We start from the raw sequence: 22,726 nt of genomic DNA, 5'->3' as shown, positions 1-22,726 counted from the left end.
GCCCCCTGCCATCGCCTGGCTCCTTGCTGTGCCCCTCCACATCTGCCCAGCTCTGAGCACTAGCCCTGTGCCTGTAAGCCAGCTCCCACCGCAAGCTAAGTATGCCAGAGCTAGCGTGTTTCCTTACCCTTTATGTCACTGTCATTTAGCATCACAGCTGCTAAGCGGCCGAGGTTATTCAAACTCAACCCTTACAGTGACAGACTTTATTTTCTTGGGCTCCAAAATCACTGCAGATGGTGACTGCAGCCATGAAATTAAAAGACGCTTACTCCTTGAAAGGAAAGTTATGACCAACCTAGACAGCATATTAAAAAGCAGAGACATTACTTTGCCAACAAAGGTCTGTCTAGTCAAAGCTATGGTTTTTCCAGTGGTCATGTATGGATGTGAGAGTTGGACTATAAAGAAAGCTGAGTGCTGAAGAATTGATGCTTTTGAACTGTGGTGTTGGAGAAGACTCTTGAGAGTCCCTTGGACTGCAAGGAGATCCAACCAGTCCATCCTAAAGGAGACCAGTCCTGGGTGTTCATTGGAAGGACTGATGCTGAGGCTGAAACTCCAATACTTTGGCCACCTCATGCGAAGAGTTGACTCATTGGAAAAGACCCTGATGCTGGGAGGGATTGGGGGCAGGAGGAGAAGATGATGACAGAGGATGAGATGGTTGGATGGCATCACCGACTCAATGAACATGAGTTTGGGTGACTCTGGGAGTTGTTGATGGACAGGGAGGCCTGGCGTGCTGCGATTCATGGGATCGCAAAGAGTCGGACACAACTGAGCGACTGAACTGAACTTAACTGAACTAAGAGATGGTGAATGACAGGGAGGCCTAGCATGCTGCAGTCCATGGGGTCGCAAAGAGTCGGACACGACTGAGCAACTTAGCACAGAGTAGAAAAGAAATGTTAGAAACTGATTCCACCTTGATTTCTTAATATTTTTTATTTCTTTTGGTCCAATATATATTTGTTTGTTTGGCTGTACCTGTTCTTGGTCCACCTTGATTTCTTAATATTTTTTATTTCTCATCTTTTTGTTCAATATTTATTTATCTATTTGGCTATACCAGATCTTGATTTTGGTCTGTGGGATCTTGTTCCCTGACCAGGGATCGAACTGAGGCCCCCTGCATTGGGAATGCAGTCTTAGCCCCTGGACCACCAAGGAAGTCTCTGTTTCTCATTATTTTTTGTGTGCTTGTATGTTCCTATTCTCTGCCTTTATTTCCTCTTTCTGTGTTCATTCGCCAGGGCTGCTGTAACAGGTACCACAGTGGGGCGGAGGGGGCAGCTTAAACAACAGAAAATTACTCTCTCCAAGCTCTGGAGGCCAGAAGTCCAAGGCCAAGGTGTCAGCAGTGTTGGTTCATTTTGGAAGCTCTGAGCTCTTCCAGCTCGCCTCCTCTGTCCTGCTCCCTGGACCCCTGCTTCCTGGAGGCCGAGCTGTCTTTGGGCTCACGTGGCCTACGCTGACCTCTTCCTAGCATCTGATGTCTTACCCCATGGTTTGCTGTCGACTCAGTCACTGGCATTCCTTGGCTTCTGCTGTATCTCCCATCTCTGCCTCCATCCTCATGACCTCCTCCCTGTATGTGTGTGTGTCTGTCTCCAAACTGCCCCTTTTTATAAAGGACACCCTCTTATTGGATTAGGACCCACCCTAAGAATCCACCAGGGATTGAACCCACGTCACCTGCATTGAGAGGCGGATTGTTTATAGAGTTACCAGGGAAGCCCCACTCAGACACATTTTAAATGCTTCTTAGAGCCAAGGCTAAAGGGAGATTTTAGGCTTTCTATATCCTATGTGTGGGGCTTTCACCGTGGCTAAGTGATAAACAATGTACCTGCCAACGCAGGAGACGTGGGTTCGATCCCTGGGTTAAGAAGATCCCCTGGAGAAGGAAATGGCAACCCACTCCAGTATTCTTGCCTGGAGAATCCCATGAACAGAGGAACCTGATGGGCTACAGTCCAGGGGGTCGCAGAAGAGCCAGACACGACTTAGCGAGTAAACAGCAACCACCCTAAGAACCTCAGCTTAGTTCATTTCCCCTGCAATGACCCTATTTCCAAGCAGGGTCACACTCTGAGATACCGGGAGTCGGGCTTCCACATACGGGTTTTAAGAGGACGCCACGGCCCGACCCGTGACACGTTCCTGTGTCTCTTCCTGCTGTTGTCCTAGGTTTCCTTGCCCTTTTTCATGCTGTCTATCTCCAGTGCCTTTTCCTCCACTATTTCCGTCTTCTGTCCCTCATGGAAGACCTCGTGTCTGCAAGGAATCCTGAAGTCGCTAAGTACTGAATGAGTCCATGGGAAAAGTTGATTACAGCTTCCATGCTGGGAAATAGCAAAACGTAGTAACACGCTTTCGGAATGAGTCTCATCACTTGGCGAAGGGTCCTTCCCTCTCTTGGAACCAGCACCCACAGTTCAACTTCATTTGCCTAAATAAAATCTGTTGGGGGTCTACAAAACTGGGCACACTAGGGTATTAGCTCTGATTTACTTAAGCAGGAACAGGGGGTCATTTTCACATCCCCTCTAATGTCATGTTTACAGCGAGAAGTGCAGGGTTGAACAGTGGCCGCAGGAGCCTTCCTACTCCAGGGCAGGCGAAATTAACCACTCTTCTGTTTATTCACTGCTCATTTCAGAGCGTGGGGCTCGGAAGCCACAAAGCGAGCTCTCCTTATCATTCATCTCCTTCACCAAGACCACTGTCCTTGCCAAGGACTTTTTTCATGTGGAGGCTTTGAAAGGCTGTCATCCACAACAGAACAGCAGTCATTACCTAGTTTTTAATTCTCATTTTCTTAGCACTTGAAAGTGCTTTAAAGCCCTCGATATTTTCAGGACTTCATAGGCACATGGATGTATTAATGTCCTTTTAGTGTTTTCATACAGACATAAAGGTATTTGTCATAAGTATATAACATTGGGAGCTCTGCAAGATCCCAAATGTTATGAGAAGAAAAAAAAAATCAAGAAATTGTGATTCATTTATGAAATATTTTTTCCTTCAGATTCAGGTACAGATCAAGAGAGAATCAAGTGAGCATGTAAAAGTCCATCCTAATGACAAATGGAGACAGCCAAACTAATTTTCCTGGTGACCTTATCTAAATTAGTTGGAAAATAACACTTCAGATTTATGACTGGTTACAATTAAGCTCTTTGAAGCCTTCTAATTAAACCAGTAAAGATTTATTTCTATATTATTCCTTTGGTAATCCTTTAAAAATGATAAAAATGTTAATGAATATCACCCTCAAAAGGAGATATTTCTGTTTATCCTAAATTAGACTCAGATCCTTCCTTTCAAATGATTGCATTTCGGGTTCAGATTTACACACGTCCAATACAAATTTCACATCCATTTTAAATAAGTTATTTTTAAAGTTTGTGAAAATGTTAGACATAATCTCTTGGAATAGAAATTAAACCAAACCTGTTGTGTTTTAATTTACTTTATATGTCCTTCATATGTCCTTGCTCTTCACATATGTAAAAGGTTATTTTTTAAAATACTAGAAGGCTGGTCATACTCAACAGGATTCCCAGTTATTGTAGTGAGTATAGAAATGTTTCTGTGGCTGGAAGTTTTTCTTCAAGCCTTTATCTAAAAAGTTCTTCATGATGACTCTTACATAATACAATTATATTTGCTTAGAAATATTAAATTTGTATTCTCTGTTCATTTTTGTTGTTGTTGTTCAGTTGCTAAGTCATGTCCAACTCTTTGTGACCCCACGGACTGTAGCATGCCAGACTCCCTGTCCTCCACCATCTCCCAGAATTTGCTCAATTTCGTGTCCGTTGAATCGGTGATGTCATCCAACCATCTCATCCTCTGCTGCCCCTTTCTCCTCCTGCCTTCAAATTTTCCCAGCATCAGGGTCTTTCCAGTGAGTCGGTTCTTCACATCAGGTGGCCAAAGTATTGGAGCTTCAGCATCAGTCCTTCCAATGAGTATTCAGGGTTGATTTCCTTTAGGATGGACTGGTTGGATCTCCTTGCAGTCCAAGGGACTCTCAAGAGTCTTCACTTGTTAATTCTGCAAACGACTAAACTATGCGGCTCAGACTGGCAGAGTTTCCCGTTCATTCATCCTGTTTCTTTTCTCCCCAGGTGAGTACAACTACCTGGGCACAAGCCTTCGCCAGGTGTCCATAGAACCCATGCCTTCCCTCCTGGATGTCCGACAGCTCATCACCCTGTACGGGATCCTGCCACTAGGTGAGGGCTCCACCTGCCCGGCGGTGCCTGTGCTGGAGGCAGGGGTGTCTGCTCCTGTTTTCCTGGCTGTGGTCAAGGTACACTGCAGTTTAACTCTTCCTACCGAGAACTCTGATTAAGGGCCGTTCCACTGGATTGAGGCATCCTAGAGCACGCAGGAAGGTACTGCCCGGGAAGCACAGCTGTAGCGCCTTGGAGTGTCTGCTTGGCATCCTTTTCTTTTCATTGGCGTGTAGTCACTTCCCAGTGTTGTGTTAGTTTCTGTGCACAGCGAAGTGAATCAGCCACGCACAGCGAAGTGAATCAGCCACACACGTGCACACGTCCTCTCCCTCTCGGACTTCCTCCCCATCCAGGCCACCGTGGTGCCTTAAGTAGAGTTCCCTATACCGTACGCTCTACAGTATGTTGTCATGAGTTGTCTATTGCACACATGTTCCCAATAGTGTCTATGTGAGTCCCAGTCTCTCCCCTCTCTCCCCCTTAACATCCATACATTTGTTCTCCACATCTGTGTCTCTATTTCTGCTTTGCAAATAAGTTCATCTATATCATTTTTCTAGATTCTGCATATATGAGTTAAAAGTGAAAGTGAAGTCGCTCAGTCATGTCCAACTCTTTGTGACCCCATGGACTGTAGCCTACCAGGCTCCTCTGTCCATGGGATTCTCCAGGCAAGAGTACTGGAGTGGGTTGCCATTTCCTTCTCCAGGGGATCTTCCCGACTCAGGGATCAAACCCGGGTCTCCTGCATTGCAGACAGACACTTTACCATCTGAGCCACCAGGGAAGCTATGAGTTAATAGACAATATTTGTTTTTCTCCTTCCGACTTACTTCACTCTGTATAACACTCTCCGGGTCCATCCACGTCTCTGCAAGGGACCCAGTTTCATTCCTTTTATGGCTGAGTAGTATTCCACTGTGTGTATGTACCACATCTCCTCTACCCAGTTCTCTGCCGGTGGACATTTAAGTCGCTTTCTTATCCTGGCAGCTTAACCTTCTGGGCTGAAACCCCTGATGGCCAAACGCTGGAGAAATGATAGACAAAGCCAGCCCCTGCCATTCAAAGTAACCTCAGCCTGAGGTTAAGCTTGCCTTTTATGCACAGGCTCTGTCACCAGGTCCTTAATAGAGCCAGCCCTTCAGTGGAGCTGTATTTCATAGATGTAAAGAATCAAGACTCTGCCAGCTTCCACTGAGGTTCAGTCACGATTGTTCAAACAGACCAGAGTCTGCAGGAAAGTCTGGGCTTGCCATAAGACATACCTGCTGCCCTCCTTCACTTTTGTGTGTGTTCTCATGACTTCGGTCTATGTGTGACCTGAGTCTCTGGGGCCAGGGCAGGAACCCTGGCCAGGCTGTGCTCTGATGACCATTCTGAACTGTGAATCGCATTTTGTTTGTTTAATTTGCTTTAAAGTGAGATGGAAATAGTTTGGACACTTCTTATCTTATTCCACTTTGGAGGTTTTTTGTTTGTTTGTTTGCTGCGTCACGTGGCATGTGGGATCTTAGTTCCCCAACCAGGGATGAAACCCTTGCCTCCTGCAGTGGAAACGATGAGGCTGAACCCCTAGACCGCCAGGGAAGTTCCTCCGCTTTAACTTCAACAAGAACTTAAAGTTCAGGACTTGCCTGCTGAATCCAAGGAGAATCTGCCTGCCGACTCAGGGGACGCCGGTTCCATCCCTGATCCGGGAAGATCAGAGCAGCCAAGCCCGTGCACCACAGCTATTAAGCCTGAGCTCCAGGGCCTCGGAGCCGCAACTCCTGAGCTCACATGCAGCAGTTCCCGAAGCCCGCGGGCCCTGGAGCCCGTGCACAGCCGGAGAAGCCACCGCCCCGCGAAGCCATCACACCACACGAGAGAGGAGTCCCAGCTCGCCGCAACTTGAGAAAGCCGCTTGTGCAGCGGTGAAGACCCAGTGCAGGCAAAAATAAGTAAATGAACAACTTTAAAAGGAACCTAAACCTACTGGCGAGAAATAGCTCATTCTTCTTTCAACTTCATGTCAGAAGTAGTACGTGGTATTAGGGGTCAATATAGAGCAGTGCAAGTCGCAGTCGTGTCCGACTCTTTGCGACCCCATGGACGATAAAGTCCATGGGATTCTCCAGGCCAGAATACTGGAGTGGGGAGCCTCTCCCTCCTCCAGGGGATCTTCCCGACCCATGGATCGAACCCAGGTCTCCCTCATTGCAGGCGGACTCTTTACCAGCTGAGCCACCAGGAAAGCTCAGGGGCCGACATAAATAAGATGCATATATAACATAAACAAATACATAATCCTTGGGGATCAGCATAATTTGGGGTCAATAAAATCAATGTACAGCGCTCTCAGGATCCATGTAAATAAACAGATGCACCCTAAACCTCTATCACAACGTAATGAAAGGCAGTAGAGAGCCAGGAACACCAGGAGGTGACAAGATTTCAGGGAATGCCTGACCAGTGAGGCTGTGATGGATTTGCATCATCGGCAGGTGAGGGGCATCGGCTGCAGGCTGCCTTGAGGGTCCAGGAAGAAGTGTGCCCAGGATGCATCCTGCCCGGACCCTCCTCTTGTCACTGAGAAACCTGGAGTCCTCATGGGGGTCTGCCCGCCCCAACCCACAGACCCAGCTGGGCCTTTGTTCCCGTGACCCGTTCATGGGTTTGCAACCTACCAGCAAGTCGGACAGAGAAGCTCACTCCCGTGGCAGATTGCGAGGGTTCCGTCTAAATACCATACGTCTGTAAGAGCATCCGGTGACAAACGGGAGTGTGTGTGTCGGCCTGACTGTTCAGGTCGCCACTGCCAGGGTGAGAGATCCTTTGTCTGGATGGCCTCTCTCTGCCGTCGTGGAAACAGGGTCTGCTCCATCGTAACACAGTACCGTCACCCTCGCCAACCGCAGGTGAAGCATGCCTGGGTTATTTCGTTTTAGAGAGGTGCTCAAAACTACTCTCCAGGCTTTTGTGGCATGTAGTAGGTAACCATAAGCCTCTTTCTGATGACGCAGATCAATTCCCTGTGTCTTGTCAATCACACACAAAGAAAGAGAAGCACAGTCGTACTTAGAATGTGGGTGTATTTCCAGCTGACCCAGAAGAGCCCAGCGGTGGACCCAACGCAGACTAGTATGACAGCGGATGTTCTGACTGCAGCGCTCTGCAGGATTTCGTTCCCTCCACTCCCTGACTAGTTGGTGCCAACATGTGCTCCGATCATGTTCAGAATGATGGGAGAGATCAAACCCAAGTCCCAGTCTGGACTCAGAGGAGATGGACAGTGTGGTAAAGCACAAAAGCCAGAGACCTCTGAGTGACCCGTTGAATCTCGTCATTCCATTATCAAGCATCGTGTTCACTCCGCCCCCACTGACAGGCCAGACCCCAGGGCAGGAGAAACCACCCCAGACTTACTGCATAACACAGGGAACTCAGCTCAGTATTCTGTACTCACCTAAAGGAGAAGAGAACTGGAAAAAGAATCGATACACACGTATGTGTGTAACCAAACCACTTCACCGTACGCCTGAAGCCAACACAGCCTTGTTAGTCACCTGTACTCCAGTGTAAAATAAAAATTCAAAAAAGGGACCCAGGCTACCGCCATCTGGACCTCAGCTTTTCCCCTTTCCCCCGTATCTTCCCGTCCACTTCACATTCATCTACCCAAGGCTTCCAAGGGCGTAGTGCTGTTGCTGACAAGCAGAGAATCCCCTGCCCCCTCCCCAAAGGATGCCGGAGGTGAGTTATCGCAGGAATGTTCTTTAAAATTACAAGTTTAGGGAGAATGCTGGGGTGAGGGTGAGAGAGAAGTGATGTATTGGACACCCAAGGAGACCCGACCGCTCCACCTTGATGTACAAATCAAAGGTGTCACCGAGCCGGCTGAGACAGGAGGCGCGCCCCTGGTGAGAATGCTTTCGACACATCCATCACTGTTGTCGAGACTGGGGTCACGCCGTGGAGTCACGGCCTTGAGGGATCCTGACCTAAGAACCTCTTGTTTTCTTGGCAGGCTCTTAGAGCCTCTGCTTCTACCTTGCTTTAGGTTCTGCAGCTGTGCACGAGAAAGCCCCTTTGGTGAAGTCCCTGCTGTTGGCCGGACCATCTGGGGTGGGGAAGAAGATGCTGGTCCATGCCATCTGTACCGAAACGGGAGCCAACCTCTTCAACCTGTCTGCCGCCAACATCACCGGAAAATACCCAGGCAAGAATGGCCTCCAGATGATGCTGCATGTGGTCTTCAAGGTATTTGTCACATTTCCCGGGCTCCGGTTCTCCTCCTCCTTTCATGTTAGATTTTCAAATGCTGCAAAGTGAGGTGGTTAGATGGCACCACCACCTCAATGGACATGAGTTATGAGCAAACTCCGGGAGACGGTGGAGGACTCGGAAGCCTGGCAGGCTGCAGTTCATGGGGTCGCAAAGAGTCGGACGTGACTTAGCGACCGAATGACAACAATTTCCCTAAGTCACCTAGCACAGACCCTTTCCTTAACTGACATGCACGTCCCTCTTAAACAGCCCCTTTGTGTCCTCTGGTAAATTACTTTATCATTGCATCTCGCTGAGCATCCAACAGCCAGACACAGCTTCTCTCTTGGTAAGCACCCTACTGTGCCATTCAGATCAGCCTCCTCTGTCATGGGAATGCTCACATCTTCCCTCCTGCAGTGCTCACGTCTCCTTAAAAATTAAATCTTTTTTCAGCCCACCTCCCTCTAATAATGGCATCAGATATTTGCATTTGGGGGGTATTCTTTCTCACATGGCTTGTGAATTGCAGTCAGCTCCTCATATCCAATATAAGGAGGAACCCACAGGAAACTAAGCTGACCAGAGTAGTGTAGATATTCAGTTACATAGCATCACAGACTCAATGGATATGAATCTCAGCAAACTTTAGGAGATAGTGAAGGACAGGGAAGCCTGGTGTGCCGCAGTCCATGGGTTGGCAAAGAGTCAGACAGGACTTAGTGCCTGAACAACAGCAGGCAGCAGCCCAATGTCAGGTAGCAGGGTCCTAAAGATGCTACTCAACCCAGCACTGTGATCCTAGACAAACTCTTCACCTCCCCGGGGCTCTGTTATATCATCACCAAGATAAAGGAGTCAGATCAAATGATACTGTCAGCCCTAAAAGCTATGATTCCATGATACCATTTAGATATAGATGATGATGGATGGATAGACTTCTGTTCTTGTTTAGTTGCTAAATCATGTCCAACTCTTCTGCGACCCCATGGACTATAGCCCGCCAGGCTCCTCTGTCCACAGGATTTCCCAGGCAAGAATACTGGAGTGGGTTGCCATTTCCCTGTCTTGGAATCCTCCTGACTCAGGGATAGAACTCACATCTCCTGCGTTGAACAGGCAAGTTCTTTACCACTGAGCCACCTGGGAAGCTAGGATATATAGATAGATATTAATAGATAGATAGAGGCAAAATATACATATACACACACACACAAGGTTGCCAAGTTTTAGAGTATTCTGACACTGAATGTTTGTGTATTTATTTAATATTTATTTTTAGTTATGTATTTTATTTGGCTATTCGGGTCTTAACTACAGCACGTGGATCTGTAGTTGTGGCATTTGAACTCCTAGTTATGACGTGGGATCTAGTGCCCCCACCAGGGGTTGAATCCAGGCCCCCCCACATTGGAAATGTAACATCTTAGCCACTGGACCACCAGGGAAGCCCCCACATATTTATATATAATATTAAAACTGGACAGGATTTCATTTTCATTTGGTTGAGTACTTCAAGGTTGTCGTTAGGCTGTTCAGTTCTCGTTTGGTTTCTAGAATGCCAGGTAAGCCAGCTTTGACTCTACCAAAACATACCCGTAATAAGTATTATCCAGTACGTGGAGCTAGGTGTTAGCTCTGCTTCTGCTTTTAGGGGAGATGGTTACACGTGAGCAGCTGCTCAGACGGGAGCAGTTCCTTTTCCATCTTCTCCTAGCAAACAAAAAGGAGGAAGTGATGGCCGTGGGATTTCTCCTCCCAGCCACGTGGACCCCACACCGCACGAGTCAGCACATCTTGGGGTTTGTTTCCGTTTGGCTGCTTTTTTTCTTGACTATGTGTCACATGTTTCTTTTTCTTCATGGTGTATCACTGTGTCGTATCATAGTCATGCTCAGTCATGTCTGACTCTTCACAGCCCCATGGACTCTTCTGTCCACAGGATTTTTCAGGCAAGAATACTGGGATGCATTGCCATTTCCTCCAGGGAATCCTCCCGACCCAGGGACTGAACCCACATCTCCTGTGTCTCTTGCACTGCGGGTGAATTCTTTACCCATTGAGCCACTGGGGAGGTCTGTTTCTTCTTATGATTAATAAGTTTTTACTGGAGATTAGACATTGTGGATAATATGTTGTTGACACTCTGAAGCATGCTAGGCTTAGTTCTAACAGGCAGTTAAATTACTGGCTGATTAGCTTGAACTTGCAGAAGTTTTGTTTTCCATTTCATTAGTGAGGGTCTATTTTGATTTTGCCCTTAGTCCTGGAAGCTTGTCTTTACTTTGAGGTTTCAGTGGGAATCTTGAGCTGTTTACGAAGTTCCTTTAACTTGGCAGAAGCTAAGGTATGTGCTCAGTTGTTTTACTTTTCCAGCTGTTGCTTTCCACTGAGCTTCTTGGAATCCTCCCCCATGGATGCATTCTTGCAAGGTTAACCAAGAACTTGGAGGTGAGCTGGGATTTGAAGCCCAACGGCCTGACTCGTGGCCTCTGTGTACTTAGCCACCAAGCTCAGAGCACTGAGTTCTTCAGAGGAAAGGTAACACTCATCCCCTTGCCCAGAAGAACGCCTCAGGGAACTCATTCTAAATGCCAGATTTTGTTGACATTGTCAAGTAACCAACAGAAGCACATGTGTGTAAAAACATTGGCATTTCATGAGCATCTGGGCGTCACAGACCTTATACCTCTCTGTGTTAACTCAGTCACTCCTCACAGTAACCTTAGGAGGTGGGCGGTATCGTTATACCTCTCTGTGTTAACTCAGTCACTCCTCACAGTAACCTTAGGAGGTGGGCGGTATCGTTATACCCATTTTGCTGATTATAGAAACTGAGGTACACAGCATCTAAGTAATTTTCCAGGGCTGCAGTGCCGTGAGATGAGCCTGATCAGTCTGGGTGCAGAGGCTCCAGGCCTAACAGCCGCATTATTCAGCCTCTGAATTAAGCCTCCCTTCTCCACCCAACAAAGGGCTTTGTCGTTCAGACTCTAGGACAAAGTCAAGGGCATGGTTGTTTTATTTGCTCATGCTGCTGAGAAGTTTGTCTTGATATCAGACAAGCTGTCTTGGCATTAATTTGAATCATTGCAAACGAGCATTCTGTGGAGAACAAAATGCTGGATGTGAGATTATCAAGATGTGGATACAGCCTGTGTATCCACCGTGGCCACTCCGCGTCAGAGGGCCTGACATACACCTCATTACGCTCCACCTTTACTGTGTATGTAAGTGATTAATGGAAGGCCCAGAGGTCTCAGGAGTGGGAGTCATTCAATTAAAAATCACACTGAGCCACGGTCCCCTGGCAGGACTGCAGAGCAGCTGTCTGCATTACAAAGGGGTACTTGCTTTTAATTAATCGGAGAAACGCAGAGAGCCCCATACATGGGCCTGAGGGCAGCAAAATTAGGATCTGAGGCATTTGCTCGAGTAGGTGAAATACCAGAAGGGCCTGGTTACTCATCACGTCTTCTCGTAAAGAATTCCTGTGGCTGAGTTCCTCTCTGCAGCGCTAAGAACGCAACTCTTAGAAAACATCACTTCTGCCTGGAGGCCTTGCCCTCTCCCACAAAACTCTGTGCACGTGGGAACACGCTGGTGAAAAAAGTCTCTGATTTGTTTTCCAAGCACAAATTCAGATTTTCCCAAAAAAAATTGAAAATAATTTAACCAAAATTTTATTTTGTTCTCATTATTATGGCAGGGCTCCTTTATTCTACACACAGTAACTCCAGTGCGTTCCTTCACCCATGTGTGTACAGCACAAGTAAACAATTGTCACTTAAAATTCTCTCTTCCAGCAAAGCTAGATGGGAGAACGAATACACATCTTTTTGGTGGTGGTGGTGGTTTAGTCACTAAGTCATGTCCGACTCTTGCGACCCCATGGACTGTAGCCTGCTAGGCCCTGCCAGGCTCCTCTGTCCATGGGATTCTCCAGGCAAGAACACTGGAGTGGGTTGCCATTTCCTTCTCCAGTACATCTGCTTAGTTAGGACATATTAGAAATGCATCTAACAGTTAAGAACTGTGGGATAAATGATATTTTTATTTATTATTTTTGGCTGCAGGGGGTCTTCGTTGCTGAGAGTGGGCTTTCTCTAGTTGCGGCAAGCGGAGGCTGCTCTCTAGGTGCGGTACCCTGGCTTCTCATTAAAGCGGCTTCTCTTGTTGTAAAGCATCGACTCTAGAGCGCGGGCTTCAGTAGTTGCAGCCTAACGGGATAAGTAATTCCTATTTAATAGATATTTTTTGGACAAAAGCTATCCAGGCAGGGTGCCAGCCTCCTCTGGTGTTTTGTGAGGGTTGATCAGAGGGTGAAGGTGCAAGGAGGACTCGAGTTGTCTGGCCAGGAGTCCAGCACATGCCAAGGAGTTTTCTATTCACTTTCCCTTTTGATTGCCCCAACTCCTGGTGAGGCAAATATTAACGTGCCCATTTTACAGACCAGAAAACTGAGGCTCAGAGTGCTTAATTTGACCAAACGTACGAGAGAACTGAGGCTTCCTTAGTTGGGGCCAAGCTGGCGCTAGTGGTAAGGAACCTGCCTGCCAATGCAGGAGACGTAGGAGATGCAGGTTCGATCCCTGGGTCAGGAAGATCCCCTGGAGAAGGGCAAGGCAACCCACTCACTATTCTTTTCTGGAGAATCCTCATGGACAGAGAAGCCTGGTGGCCACCGTCCATGGGGTCGCCAGGAGTTGGACACGACTGAAGCAACTTATGCACGCACAAGAGAACTAAGGGGCTGGCATCTGGATTTAAGCCTAGGTCTGATTCAAAAGCCATCACCTGATCCCCAGCTGGCCTTTGGGGGAGTGGGACTACCCCAGCTGGGTAGTCCTGTTGTAGCCATGCATTCCGGGAAACAAACTCACTCAGAAGGACAATGCAGATAGTGGAGTGCAGTTTATTACACCGGCGGGCCCAAGGCAGGGTCTCCTCTTAGCCAAGGACCCCGACCAGTTTTTCTGAAAACCTTATATACCCTAAGTGTATGTGCTCAAACCCACCTCCCCAAATTCTCTGAAACTAGTCTGAACAAAGGAAAAGAAAAATACAATCAAAGTTAACCCATGATTCATATGCCTTAAGCCTAGGTAGTTAACAGTGGACAGTTATCAATAGGCTTGTGGTCATATACAATAAGCATAATAGAATTTATGATTCTGTTCAGTTACACAGATAATTAGGGTATTCTTTCAGGTGACAGAAGGTCTGAGTAAGAGTCCTGGGGCTCTTCCATCCAGGGGGCCTGGTTTTCCAGTTGGTGTGTCATTTCCATAGATCCTGGGCACAGAGCTCAAGGTCCGCAGTCCGGCCCAAGCTGGAGTCCTGCTCTCAAGGTGGAGCCTGTTCTGTCTGTTTCCTCCTTCATGCCCTGGCCCTGTGAGCTCTGTGCCCGCGAACCACCACAAAGGCCATTCTGGGGCTGGAGTATCAGCTGGGACATTTCAGCTTGAGAAGGTGAAGAACCTAGAGACTGTAGCGTCCTGTTGGCAGGTCCCGCTGTCCCCACGCCTTCTGGATTCCCCCTTCCCTGACCCTCCAGACCGCTTGGGAGAAAAGCCAAGGAGAGGCCAGGGCACCCAGGAGGGCAGGCAGAGCAGAGCATCCTCTCTCCTGAGGTCTGGGAGAGACGGTGCCCCCTCCCTGGGGCCCTTGCTTCCTCCCCTTCCTCCTCTGTTAGAGACCTCACCCCCCGAGGGCTGGCCTCAGAGGGAGGCTTCAGAGAGCAGGGCTAAGGGGCCGCCCAGCCAGGGTCGAGGCCACCTGGCCTGCAAATCTGGACCCAAGAGAGCTGAGATGTTGCTCGTGCCTGAGCACCACCCACCGGGGCTCCTTGCTGGGCTCCCAGCCAACTGCCCGTGGCAGCCGGCCAAGAGATCTCACCCAGATGTGCTGGTGTAAACTCAGCTGGCCCAGGAGGCAGGAGAAGGGGAGCCCCACCAGTTACGTCTCTGTAGCTCACAGAGACCTCTACTCCTGGTTAATAACCCACAGATATCATGGATATTCGTGGATGATTTTAAAAATAAAACAGATGTATAATAAACAGAACAAGTACATCAGCCCTGCCTTTACAAGCTGAAATTCAAGAAGGACAGAGCAAAGACCTACACCTGACCCCCCACCCCGAAACAGAGCTTCAGTGAGGGAGGAGAGGAGAGGCCAAGAGAGAAACAGGAGATAGCTGCTCTGGTGGAGCATCAGGTGTGGAAATAGAGGCACCGGGCTGGGAGGAGGGCGCCCGGTGCCCATGAGCTCTGAGTGGCTGCTGTCAGGAAGCAGGGCCCTCCTGCCGGGCCACAGAGAGTGCTTCAGGTCGAGCAAAGGCATCAAGGAGATCCAACCAGCCCATCCTAAAGGAGATCAGTCCTGAATATTCATTGGAAGGACTGATGCTGAAGCTGAAACTCCAATACTTTGGCCACCTGATGCGAAGAACTGACTCATTGGAAAAGACCCTGATGCTGGGAAAGATTGAAGGCAGGAGGAGAAGGGGATGACAGAGGATGAGATGGTTGGATGGCATCACCAACTCAATGGACATGAGTTTGAGCAAGTTCCAGGAGTTGGTGATGGACAGGGAAGCCTGGCGTGCTGTGGCCCATGAGGTCTCGGACACGACTGGGCGACTGAACTGAACTGAAAGGCATCAAAACCTCTCTCTCTCTCTCTTTTTTTTTTTAACCACAGACTTTCTATTTTAGAGCAGTTTCAGTTCACAGTGGCAGTGAGAGCGTCCCACACCCCCAAGGAGGATGGGCGGCTAGGAGGGGAGGGCGGGTCCCAACCGTGGATGCCCCAGGGTGCCGCCTGCCGTGAGGATGCCCGCGGGCACCACGGGGCACACAGGATCGGCTGAGGACTGCAAAGCATGGTCCACATCTGCTCCTGCTCGGTGGTGGGCAGTGGGGGTGAGCAGGGATGATATCACAGGCACTAAGGGATTTTTAGCCAATTTGAAAACCCTTTAAGCAGGAGGTGCCCTAAATGCGGCTAAACGGTGCCTGGGGAAGGTGAGCGAGGCCTCGTGCCCAGGTGTTAACTCCTACGCTTCTCAAAGTTGGCACGAGGTCGGGCAGATGGGCGTGAACCCGTCATTTCTGGTGTGGGTGGGAGTGAACAAGGAGGAAGGGGTTCCAGGAGACAGTCTGGATGGTCTCGTAAGCCTGGCGCCCTCCAGGCAGCAGCCTTCTCCAATTCCAGCAGTGGTATCAGTGGGCTCCTGCCAGCAGCACTGACCCACTTCCCCATGCCACCTGTCACAGCCCACCCGCTGCACCTCCATTCCCAGCTCCCTCCTGGCCCTCTCCTCGACCTTCATTCACCTTCCTGCCCATCAAGGGTCAGCCCCGCCCAGTTCTGGACTGTTTAATCCACCTCTGCTCATCCTGTGACTGATATTCACGGTTTATCCCAGCTCACACCCAGTAAGGACTTGGAGTATTGGGTTGGCCAAAAGGTTCATTGAGGTTTTTCATCCTGCGTAATGAGAAAACCGGAACAAACTCTTTGGCCAACCCAGTAACCTGTACAGTTACATGAAAGATAATACAGGGAAATAGAAATTTTACAAATTATCATCTTTAAATAATGGAAGTAGAGAACAAGCCGTCTTCACATATTAAATATGGAAACAGAATCCAGGTGACTATAGTTCGGGAAAGTGAGCGCCCCGCCCCATTGCCCCCTGCCCCGGGTCTTCCCCAGGATGGCAGCTCCTCGCTGGCCACTGCCGGCTGCCCACAGCCCCCATTCAGACACAGGAGGCCACTCCGTCTGCAGGCAGGGACCGTGTTTCCCAGCCCTCCCTGCTTACCACTGCGGATGCTCAGCAAATCTGTGTGGCTTGGATGGATGGACGGAAGGGCGGGCCGATGGTTGGCTAGGTGGCTGGACTGTCCTTTTCAGTTTGGTTAAGATACAACCCCTAAACCTGGGTCTTCCTGGGGTTCTCTGTGGCAAGCAGAATAGCACCCTTTCAGAAAGAACTTCCACAGCTTCCAGGAGTCATTTGGGCAGATCTAATAGTAACTCAAGCATGCCAAACCCAAACTGGTCTTCATCGTTGAGTCATTATATCCCAGCCAAAGAGAATCGCATCCTGATGGCGGATGTTTGACAGCATTTCTTTGGAGAATGCAAAAGACCAAATCCATAAAATTCACAGGGCTGGGGAAGTGACTGTTGGCTAGACCTTTTCCAGAAGCGCGTGTGGGGGACATGTGTTAGTCTGGAACTGATAATTCGGTAGGGCTGCAGGGCCCTCTAGTGGCGATGGAAATAAACATCCCGGTAACTTCGGAGAAGTTCCGCTGTGAATTAGTTACATTTAATTGCCCGTGACCTCCAACTATCTGTGGGTAATTTACATGACGCCTTTCCATTGCTAAATGAAAATTAAAAGAGCAAAGGATACCATTTTTCATTAACAAATTGGCAAAGGGTTTTTTTTTTTTTATTGTTAATGCTTTGTTGAGAGAAGTGTGAAAAAAATTTGTGGCTGGAGAAGAATGAGCAGAGGGCCTCCAGGAGGGCAGGTGGGCCACACAGGTGCAAGTGTGACGAGCCGGCAGGCAGGTCCTTTGGCCTCGGGGCTGCGTGGACCCAAAAGGCCCATCTTAAGCCCTGTTTGGTTTAGCAAGAAGGCAGAGAACCATCCAGATGTTCACAACACAGGGACTAAATCCATAAGTGATGGAGCTTCTTATTAAAAGGCTGTTGGCGAAATAAACTGCACACAGCGTGAACAGGAATACAAAGCAGTGTGTGAAGAGCCATGTCGTGTTTGCAAGCATTGATGGAGAGAAAGGTCTGTAAAGACAGGAGAGGACTGATGAGTGGTTCTCAGCCGAGGGGGCAGAGGGGGCATGTCTGAATGTATATTCTGAAATTTTTACCAACACTCCTTTTGCGTGGCAAGACAGGACTGAATTTGCAGGGCGCATGTGTCCAAGGGGATGCCCCGGTAGACGTGCCCTGACTGGCAGGCACCCTGCCCGCACCCAGCGTGGTCCTCCCCGCTCCCAGTGGCTATAGGGCAGAAAGGGTGTCTCCCCCAAGGTCATCCCCTCCTGGGCTTTACCTCCGCACCCAATGCCGTCTGCAGGCTCTGCCCTGCCCACCTTTCCTGTCTGTCCCGTGCACTCCTCGGCCGCCTGTCACGTGTCTCCTGTCCCCTCCACACCACCCGTGACCTCCTGGTTGCCAGACGCTCAGGCCAGCACTGCCCACCGTCACCGGTTTCCCGCTGCCCCTCCCTGGGCTCTGAGACCGCCCCTTCTTCTGTGCCCCTTTGACCTCCCCAGTCTCCCCTTCCTTCTCCCCATCAGCGTCTCCACCCTGTGGACCCCACTCTGTGGCCGGGCTGGCCTCCTCCCCTCTCCCCGCATCCCCCACCCATTCCCATGACCCCGCTGCAGCCTCAGAGCCCTTTGCAGCCCCACCTCCCTCCTGCTCACCCCCCCAGACCAACCATTCCTCCTGCCTGGAGGTCCAGCTGCCCTCTGGCTCCCGTGGCCTAAACGGACGTCATCTTTCATCCCTCATCTGGCCCCCTGTTTGGATTCCTGGGCCCTAGTGCTCCTGGCCTCCAGGCCTCCCGGCACTGGAAACGCCCTATTTTCTCATCTCTCACCCAACCATCGCCAGGTCTCACTGCTGTTGTCCAGTCTCCCAGTCATGTCCAGCTGTTTTCAACCCCGTGGACTGCAGCATGCCAGGTTTCCCTGTCCTTCACTATTTCCTGGAGTTTGCTCAAACTCATGTCCATCGAGTCGGTGATGCCATCCAATCATCTCATCCTCTGTCGTCCCCTTCTCCTGCCTTCAATCTTTCCCAGCATCAGGGTCTTTTCCAGTGAGTCAGTTCTTTGCATCAGGTGGCCAGAGTATTGAAGCTTCAGCTTCAACATCAGTCCTTCCAATGAATATTCAGGATTGATTTCCTTTAGGATTGACTGGTTGGATCTCCTTGCAGTCCATCTGGCAGATCCTAAATGCCCCTCACACCCATTTCCTGCCCTCCTGCCTCTCCTTTGCTCAAATCCTCACCTCTTCTTCCTCCAAAAGCCTCCTAAACTTCTCCCTGCTTCCAGCCTCAACTCACTTCCCAGCACAACCTCTGGGGACACCCCCACCCCCTTTCCAGGAAACAGTCAGCTGGTCATGCTCCTCACCCCACCAGAGGGATTTGTCGGTAACACACCAGGATTGAAGGTCATGATTCAAGGCTGTAATAGACTCCAAACAGCTTCCAGGATAAAAACAAACTCCATGGCAAGGCCAAGGCCTTTCTGACACCTTCCAGAATGACCTGAGCAGCCCACGTGGGCATAGCTCCGCCCTGCACCCCGGCTCCTGCCCCTAGTGTGGCAGATGCATGCCCTCCTCCAGGCTGTGGGCCTTCTAGAGACCCTTGCAGGCTCTGTCTGCTTTAGCCCTCGTCGGCACCCTCCACGTCTGCTTGCTGCCCTCATCCCCTTCTCCCTCCTTCTGTCGGAGGTGGTCCTTGCTGGCACCCACTTTCCTGGGCCCGCCCTCCCAGCCCCACCTCACCACCCCCTCCCACCGATGGACTCCTTGAAGTCAGGGGCCCCAGCACCCAGCAGAGTGGCCGGCACATCAGAGCTCCTCTGCCGATGTTTTATGAGCGGAAAATGAGAGAATGGATTTCATTCTACAGTGCGGTTGTTTAGTTGCTCAGTCATGTCCGACTCTTTGTGACCCCATGGACTGTAGCTCGCCAGGCTCCTCTGTCCATGGGGATTCTCCAGGCAAGAATATTGGAGTGGGTTGTCATTTCCTTCTCCAGGGCATCTTCCCGACCCAGGGGTCCAACCCGCATCTCCTGCATCGGCAGGCGGGTTCTTTACTACTGAGCCACCAGGAAGCCCTTCATTCTACATGTGTGCTTAGTCACTCAGTCATGTCTGACTCATTGCAACTCCATGGACTGCAGCCCACCAGGCTCCTCTGTCCATGGGGATTCCCAGGCAAGAATACTGGACTGGGTTGCCATGCCCTCCTCCAGGGGATCTTCCCAACCCAGGGATCAACCCAGGTCTCCTGCATTGCAGGTAGATTCTTTACCATCTGAGCCACCAGGGAAGCCCTCCTTCTACATACTGGACCCAAAATGATAAAAACCACTCTCCTTCCGACAGCCATTCAACTATTTGAAAAGGGTTCACTTGCTCCCTGGAGCCTTCTTTTCCCCAAGGAAAAGAGCCTCGGGTCTTTCCATCCTTCCTGGAGGAGAGGTGTTTGGCCTGGCAGGGCCCAGGGTTCTGTGCCTTCCTTCTCTGCCCAGGACTGAACAAGGTCCCCAGGCATCCCCTGAACGGGCTCGCCACTGAGGAAGGTCAGAGAAATAGAGGTTCACGCTCTGGAGGACAAGACAGTGATGGTTTTTAAAGCCTTTCTTCCTATTAGAATGAAAGGTGATAGGAAAGGACACGGGCCAGGGGTAAGGAAATGCTGTGGAATAGGCATCTTGTCTCCATGGCAACGTGGCAGCTTGCTGCCTGGGTGAAAGCATGGGCCTGTGGGTGTCAGACCGACCCAGGGATGCCTCCGGGTTCCACACATCCCGGTGCACACATTACTGACTTCTCTCTCCACCTCGGCGACCTCATGTATTAAAGGGGAGTGGGGGTGAGGCGTGCCTGGCTTCACACCTGCCACGTTGTGAAGGGGCAGCAGTGGTGTCCCAGATCTCAGGCGACTTGCAAATGACCGTTCCTCATACCGTTGTAGCATCATCCAAGAACTTGCCTGGGAAATGTCTTCTGTTCATTTGATAATCCCTGAGCCCTTCCAAACCACGTGGTCACCCAAGCCCCCCACACAGCCCTGGGAGCCCCAGAGCAGGTGACCGTCCTGAGGAAGGAAATCCTTCACAAGTGCATGTTAGAAACACAGGAAGCGTGGAATTCCCCCACTGCTCGGAAAGAGGGAGCAGTTCCTTAGCGTTCACATTCAGTGGAACATTGTGGCCACGTTTTCAAAACAACTTTAGATAAGAGGCTGGAAATAAGACTGCTGCTTTCACAATTACTCCAAGCTAAAAAGATGCCTGTGCTTCCAGTCCATCTATGCAGCTTACCTTGTTAAAAGCAGAGAGAGAAAAGGAAAACCGGGATTCTTGGTACTCACATCTGCAATTCCTGTTAAGAACAGCTGGACTGAGAAAACGCAGGCACACAAACCAGAGCTGAGGAAAAGCTGTTGTTTGCCAACTGGACACAGGAGAGGCCAGTCTGCAGCCTCCACAAGCACACAAGTTAGCCTGAGACAGGAGACAACTGTTTATGCGAAAATTGTTTTGCCATTGGTTTCCGTTCTAAAGCTAAGATTTTTTTAGGAGGGATTGCAAAGAATAAAAATTGTGCCTTTGTTATTACACAGTATCCTTTTTCTCAGAAACTGAAAACCTTTTATGTCCAGTATCTCCTTTTCTTATTTTCTTTGGGGGCTGGAAGTAGAGAAGCTTTTGACTTCAACTCCAAATAGCTTTGAGCAGAACAGCAGTTCCTTGGGGCCTGCCCCCGGGGCACTTGAGTGGGTGCAGTGGGCAGGCCAACTGGAGAGAAATCACAGGTTCACATCAGGAGCTGAGGGAATGGATGAACTGCTGTGGTTGAAAGAGATTAGGACTGGGGTGGACAGACTTGGGGATGGTTCGATGTGGCCAGTGAAGCCAGGCAGGGTGCCTGAGGGTCTGGCTCGAGGAAGTGAGGGGAACTGAGGATGTGGTAGCCAGCACCCTGGCCTGGCATCCTGCTTCTGCCACCGTCTAGCTGCGTGACCTAGGACGGGTCATGTAGCATTTTTGAGCCTCAGTTTCCCCATCTGCAAACAGGGATGGTGATGATGTTACCTGCCCCATAGGGCTGTAATGGATGTGAGTGAGTTATCACAGGTCCCATCCTCTGAGTAGAGAAAGCGCTGGTCGGTGCTGGCCGTGGTGACCTTGCATGTGACAGAGGCCACGTGCGATGCGTGTGACCCAAGCCTGGCTCACTGGCTATTTTCTACGCTTCCCATCAAGCTGCCTTGGGTACTGAGATTGAAACTTGGGGTTCCGGATTCCTAAGCTCTGTGGCTCGGGGTCTAAAACATAACGCCGACCAGAGGGTGGTTGGCTGGCACGATTTCCTCTCTAAACATCCTGGCATGTGTGGGACTGGACACAGCCAGCCCAGGACCAGACTGGCCCCTGGATCAAGCTGAATCCACTTTTGTCTTTGAACCTGCCTAATCTGCTTCCCTTGCTAGGTAGTGCCGGGGGAAAACAGACCCAGCCAGTGTTCCAGTGACTTTTCCATCATTTATTAAATATCTGTCTTGGTTTAAAAATCACACCTGCTGCCTTAATGATGTTTAAAGATATATAAAAATAGGAGTACATAACACTGTATTCGCTGTGACTGGAGATGGCTTTTATCTGGCACAATTTTGCACAAAGCACAAATTGTTGCAAAAATACCTGAACTCCGCTATCATGGGGGAGCTTTGAAGAGATTGTTAGGTGTGTGGCAATTATTCACGGGCCCACGGTAACTCCTAGCGCTGTCACGAAGCCCCGCTCGCCCCGGGAGAGGCCCAGAGCCACCTTCCAGATGAAACCACGGCCACAAAGGCAGCAGGCCCACGGAGACGAACAAACGGCATCACGGGGGCCCTGGTGCTGAAACGGGCTTTTCTCAAAATGAGCAAACTTGAATCAGCGTGGGAGTGGGGCGTAGGCTGTAATTAAACCTCGTGGCCCAGTTCCCTTCGTTTGCAGCAGAAAACTACTGGCTCATTTCAAGCCAAAGCGGGTGGACGGTCGGTGTCCTTGGAGCAGGACGTAGGGACCCCCAGGGCACTCTGACCACCGGCGCCCAAATCCTGCGGAGAAGGAAGATGCAGCGCGCGTGCGCAGTGCAGCCTTGTGAAACGCTGCTGTCCCGGGGGGCCGTCCCCGTCCGTCCTGCTGTTCCCAGGGGGGTCAAGAGTGCACCCCAGAGGAAACACGTTTACAACCAACCGTTTCTCCTCACAGGTGGCCCGCAAGCTCCAGCCCTCCGTGGTGTGGATCGGAGACACCGAGAAAACCTTCTACAAAAAAGTGCCGCACGCGGAAAGGAAGGTGAGGGCTTCCCGGTGGATTCTCAGTGGGGCCTTTTCCCTCCTCCCAGGGGGGCCCCGTCCCAGGGACCACCTCGATCTCTC

At 50.1% G+C, this 22,726-nt stretch overlaps 1 protein-coding gene across 2 annotated transcripts in view; it reads left to right on the top strand.

Moving 5' to 3' along the window:
• The window catches only part of IQCA1 (IQ motif containing with AAA domain 1), a 175,091-nt gene that overhangs the window by 128,338 nt on the left and 24,027 nt on the right, over positions 1-22,726 (top strand). For both annotated transcript variants that reach the window (XM_020905508.2, XM_020905507.2), the window contains exons 14-16: positions 4,140-4,247; positions 8,293-8,492; positions 22,557-22,643. In XM_020905508.2, the coding sequence (XP_020761167.2) occupies positions 4,140-4,247; positions 8,293-8,492; positions 22,557-22,643 (395 nt within the window). The remainder of the gene's footprint in view (positions 1-4,139; positions 4,248-8,292; positions 8,493-22,556; positions 22,644-22,726) is intronic.

The sequence above is a fragment of the Odocoileus virginianus genome, unplaced genomic scaffold (genome assembly GCF_023699985.2).
Source record: "Odocoileus virginianus isolate 20LAN1187 ecotype Illinois unplaced genomic scaffold, Ovbor_1.2 Unplaced_Contig_4, whole genome shotgun sequence".
NCBI classification, from domain to species: Eukaryota; Metazoa; Chordata; class Mammalia; order Artiodactyla; family Cervidae; genus Odocoileus; species Odocoileus virginianus.
This window is presented reverse-complemented; position numbering and strand designations above follow the sequence as displayed.